The sequence below is a fragment of the Palaemon carinicauda genome, chromosome 23 (genome assembly GCF_036898095.1).
Source record: "Palaemon carinicauda isolate YSFRI2023 chromosome 23, ASM3689809v2, whole genome shotgun sequence".
Classification (NCBI taxonomy): Eukaryota; Metazoa; Arthropoda; class Malacostraca; order Decapoda; family Palaemonidae; genus Palaemon; species Palaemon carinicauda.
Genome location: NC_090747.1, coordinates 28,414,697 through 28,420,594, shown reverse-complemented (window position 1 = coordinate 28,420,594; position 5,898 = coordinate 28,414,697). Strand labels below are relative to the sequence as shown.

The window sequence follows — 5,898 nt, the reverse complement described above, 5'->3', positions numbered from 1 at the left end:
TCATTTAATGGCTTTAGCTTCTCATATCCATTATACGTAAGAAAAATCAACATAACTGCCAAAAGAATGTTTTTTAACAGTTGTATTCAAATGGAAATTATAGCAAACTTTGCAACTATTACTCGAAAACTTGCCTTTATGATCATTTGCTGTTTCCAACAAACAAAAGGTTAAATCTTCTTTGATGAAAAGAAATTCTCAACAGACAACATTGAAATCCAGCTTTTAGATGCCCGAGGACACAAATATAAGAAATATGAATCATGCTAGAGATATCAATAAATATATTAACAAATCAAATTGGTAATAATGATATGATAAAACAAGCCGCTATAAAGTACAGAGAACCATGTATTCCAGTATGTATTTTTTACTCACTTTTTATTTTGAACTAGAGAGGAGGACAGCACGATAAACTTCATCAAAATGTTTTTGATTGATCTTTGAGTATTGCATGAGAGTTTTTCTTTCATCCCTATGTCTTGTTGATTATGTTCATAGCATCTAAAAGTCACACCCTCTATGTTCCATAATTGTAAAATATAGAGAATAGTTTAATTTCAGTTACTCTATATTACTCTCAAGCTATGAGTTGTTATTTGACATATATTGCATATCTGTAAAACCACTGACAATCTTGTAGATATATTTTCGAGTCTGCCTCCTTCACTTTAAGATGGCCATTACATCAAATTACAAAAACTTTTCCATTGATATTTACACAAAATTTGTAAAAGTCGTCATAAAAAGGTATTATGTTATCAAGCTAAAATATTAATAAGATTTAAATATAAATTTCAAGATTTTATGAATTTATCTATTCATATACTCGATAATGTATTATATCAAACATATTCATATAAAATATACGAACACTAACGTAAAAATACAAAAAAACAAAATGGAACAAATTTTTCACAAGTTTTGCCGTGTCATGGGCCCAAAACAATGAGGTTTAAATGATTTAACGTGAGCTTGAATAGAAATAAGAAATAGGGATCTTCTTCAAACTATGATTACAGGAGTTATTTATGTTCTTGCTAATTCAAATCAGTGGGTATAATTTCAGACATTTATTCAACCCCATGATTACGCTTTGTGTACAGTTGATTCCTTGCAAAAAGAAAAATAAGAGTTTTACGGAGCTTTTGTAACAGTTTAATGATAGCAAAGGTCTTGTTGGTCTCGTCTATAATGGAAATGAATTTGATGAAACTAATGATCACAGTATATTGTTCACAAGGATTTTCAGGCATGAGAGAAAAAGGATGGTGGCCATGTTATCAATTCAAAGCTATCAGCTGTTGGGATAATAAAGGAAGCTATTGAACCTTTATACCCTGTCCTTGTTTGTGTTTTTGGTATGATAATTCTAACATCTAATATCTCCAGTCTATAGTTTCCTCCAAACATTTCATTAACATTTGTCATGGAATATTAAACAAGCACAGATTTCTATCAACCTAAATCGAATGAGTGCAAAATGTAATTCTATTAGTTAATGGAAGAATAATGATATCATTGAACATCCTTGGAGAAAGCATGAAGGTCTTTGACCATGTTTATGTGAATACCATTAATGTTAAGTTAGTTGATATTAACTATGCTCTAGAAATTCGTTATAAAGATTAAAAAGAAAAAAAAAAGGTAACCGAATGATTTAGTTGAGGGATTGAAAATAATATATTATACCACTTGCAAAAAAAGCAGATTATTATTATTATTATTATTATTATTATTATTATTATTATTATTATTATTATTATTATTATTATTATTATTATTATTATTATTTAGTACTTTCGAGTGTGCTGCCATTGATTTTCGTAGATGTAACATTGATACGTTTGCATAGTTGTGGGTTTTCTGAATAACATAGGATAGATACAATAAGAATTATGAACAGTTGTTAACCAACGGTTTCAATACTGTGAACGTATTTTTGTTCAAGGTGTACCAATTTTCGTGGTCTTCGTGGGTAGGAAAATCCACGAGTTTACAAATCAAAAGAAAATTTTTATACACGGTCAGATTTTGGTATTGAACTTTGACACATTCGATTTGTCTTGGTGACCTACATTTTCTAAACCATTGTGGATTACCAATTATTTTTATTTGTTATTGTGAATAAGTTTTATTTTGTTGTGCACTATAATAATTTTTTTCTTTCTTTTGTAGATTTAGTCATTTTCAGAGATTACTACAGCTTATGTTTTTTTATTTTTTTTCTCTATATTAAATTTTTTTATATATTTTTTGAATAAAAACAAAATTAGAATCATTGTTTTTTTTAACGACATGTTTAAAAGTGATATGCCTGCTAACTATCTCGTCTCTATTTAAAGGCTGTTAATTACCATTGAGTAACAACAAAAGCTTTTGAGTAATGTTTTAGCTTGGGATGCTATATTAGAAGAACTTGGGTAGTTCTGTGATATTCTTTTTTGGCGGCGACATTATAACCATTCGTAGTGATAAGTAATCCCTTCATTATTGTTAGTTATTAAAATTTTTAATAAATGAATAAAAGCCATGAATTGCAAATGAACACTTTATCATAATTGTTGTTCAACAAATAACCAAAAAGGTAAGTTTCTAAACGGAAATTCGTTAATTTATGAATCCACGAACCATCATTTTTTATAAAACAATGAAAATTGGTACCCACGAACAAAAGTACGTTCACAGTATTGTAGAATATTGTACCACCCATGTGTCACACGATCGTACATAGCAACAACATTTCTCTTTTTTGTATCCATTATCCCTTGTATCTTCGCTCTCCCTTTGTACTAATAGCAACTTGCATTAAACTATCTGCCTACTTCATTGTTAACTGTTAACAGAACCTCTGGCCGGTTCGACTAGAAATAGCATGTTTGTATTTTGTAACCTTCTTACTGGGACCTAGTGAGTATATATATTCAATGTGTCTGTAGTAAAGTTACTCAGTTGCATTCATCTTACCTTTGACTCGCATCATACTCTCGGCCCGTCACATTAGTGACCCCGGAGGTCGACTCGCTCCTTCCGCCTCCGCCCCCACTCGCTGCTACTATGGCGGCCTCCACATAAGTTGGTGCCGATCCATTCAAACTTTCTTTTTTCGCCAGTGGAGAAGCGTTTGCTTGGTTTCAGCACGCAGAAGTCCAGTTCCGAATCAAGGGCGTGACTCTCTTGACCACCACAGCAGATTTTGTTCTCGCAGCGATACCCGAGGACACCTTACCGCAAATTTACGACTAGCTTTGTGAACAAGGAGAAATCCCAATAGCGAATGACGCCCTCAAAACATACCTTCTGCAGCAGTACACGCCGTCGCCGGCCGCTCGTATACTAAAGCTTTTTCAGCTCTCTCAACAACAGTTGGGGGATCAAAGGTCTTCGCTCTCTCTTAGGGAAATGACCAGTATCGCTCGGCTGCAACCTGCCATAGATGGCTCTCCTCGTGAGGAGAAACTACTTTGTGCCCATTGGATACGTTGTTTACCAAAACCTGTACGCGCTCCCATACCCGATGTCAATAGTTTACCCATGATAGACATGAGGACCAAAGCCGACACCCTTATGGACAGCTACTTCACGACCTTCAAGACTACCATGAACGCCTCCTCTCCTGACGAAGAGGACACCTATTTAACGTCAACCGAAGATGACATGAATGCCGTAGGACACACGCGCCTACCCCGTGACGTGCCGGAGCGGCGGCAAAGCCACCCATCACCCATTACTCAATCGCGCCCCAACCAAAGACTTCTACAGTCACTTACTGCTGCCCATCAGCAGCAGTTTCGCAACCACCACTCCCGATTCAGGGTTGCCGCAAACAAATGTGCTAAGGATTATCAGTGGCCCAAAAACGTGTAAGTAGGCCATTGCTCGTGGCAGTGGCCTCCCATGTTTCTAATCTTTTCTTTTTACATTATGTAGGAACGGGCATGCAATTATTGGTAAACACTTAGTCTTTCTAAGTCTGCCGATGTCCGCCTGGTAGCTGCCAACAGATCTGCGATACCCTCCTACGGTTGTGAGAACCTCACCTTATTGTTTGGAAAAGGCAAATTTAATTGGAAGTTTTTCGTTACTGACGTCACATTGCCAATCCTCGGTGAGGATATCCTCTCTCATTTCCACCTCCTGGTTGATGTCGCCCACCGACAATTGATCAACGCAGATTCGTATTTGTTGACATCTCCTCAACCCGCCCCCTCCAACCTCGCTCTCCAAATCAGCCCACCCATGGAAGACTTTCGTCCAGAACTTCGCCAAACGCCCACGGCTCTGGCCAAACACGGTATTTATCACCATATCAAGATGATGGGACCTCCAGTCTTTGCCAAATTAAGACTTCTGTCCCCGGATCGATTTGCAGCCGCCAAACAGACATTCGCCGAAATGGAAGAAATGTGCTTTTGCCAAAAGGCCTCCAGCCCATGGTCGTCACCCTTAAACATCGTCATGAAGAAGGACAATTCCCTCAGTCCATGTGGGGATTACAGGCACATGAACATAAAAACAGAACTGGATCACTACCCTCTCCCAGACATTGCCGGCGTGATCTCCTACCTGCACAAAGCGAAGGTTTTCTCCTCGCTCTACCTCTTGAAGGGGTATTATGAGGTGCCTATGAACCCAAAACACATTTCCAAGCCCGCCATCACCACACCCTTCGGTACATACACCTTCAAAAACTCATGTTTTGGACTTTGTAATGCTGGGGCCAAATTTCAACGTCTCATGGATGGCATATTAGTGGACCTCCCCTTTTCTGTATGTTACTTGGACAACATATTTTGTTCCCTTCCTCAAAAGAGGAACACCTCCGTCACTTGACCATCGTGTTCAACCACCGACAACAAAACGGCCTTGTAGTCCGGTACGGCAAGTGTACCTTAGGCGCCAACGAAGTGTTGTTGTTATGGGACTACATCACTCCTGAAGAAGTCCATCCCCTCCCTGAGAAAGTAGCAGCTGTTCAGAACTTCTCCACACACTCGAACGTCAAAACACCGCAGGAATTCTTACGCATGATCAACTATTATCGCCGTTTTCTACCCGCCATTGCTGCCACTCTTGCTCCCTTCTACGCCTCCCTCAAGGGCAGGCCAAGAGACCTGAAGTGGTGTCCCCTTCAAGAGTCAGCCTTTTACAATGCAAAGAATGGCCTATGAACAACTTCTGCTCTCGTTTTTCCCGTCCCATATGCCCCTCTCCTTCTCTCTTCCAATGCCAACGATATCACTATTGGTACAGTACTGGAACAGGTGGTCAACGGCTTACCCCGCCCACTGTCCTTCTTCAGCAGGAAACTGTCCAAGGCAGAATAAGGTTATTCTACCTTCGATCGCGAATTGCTAGCGGTGAACTTGGTTCTCCGTCACTTTCGCCATTTCTTAGAAGGTACACCCTTTGTCATTTGCACAGAACACAAGCCTCTGGTGCATGCCTTCACTCAACAGTCTGATGTCTGGTCTACCCGTCTACGCCAACATCTCTCCGCCATGGCTGAATACAATAGCACCCCTCAACACATCCTTGAGAAAATGAATCCCGTTGCCGATGCCCTGTCAAGAAACACATTGGCCACCGTTCAACTGTGATTGGATTACAATGCCCCTTGTGCCGTTCTACAGCACAGCTGCTGAAGACTAAGTTCATTTGGCAAAGCATTACTAAGGATGCTAATTATTAGGTCCGCGCCTGTAATTTTTGCCAAACTTCTAAAGTACATCAACACATGGATTCAGGAGTGGGCACCTTTCCTCAACTCCAGCCCCGTTTCACCCACATTCACTTTGACGTTGTAGACCCCCTACCCACATCACAAGGACACTGTTATCTATTTACCGTAATCGACTGCTACACTCGTTGGCTTGAAGCCATTCCCATGGAAACTGA

General features: G+C 39.2%; 1 protein-coding gene across 1 annotated transcript; it reads left to right on the top strand.

Annotated features, from left to right (window-relative positions):
* Positions 1–3,402: 3,402 nt before the first annotated feature.
* On the top strand, positions 3,403–5,171 carry LOC137617507 (uncharacterized). The gene is made up of 3 exons (XM_068347527.1): positions 3,403–3,863; positions 3,963–4,672; positions 4,813–5,171. Exons 1-3 carry the CDS (start codon positions 3,403–3,405, stop codon positions 5,169–5,171), a joined length of 1,530 nt encoding a protein of 509 aa, XP_068203628.1.
* The last annotated feature ends 727 nt before the right edge of the window (positions 5,172–5,898 follow it).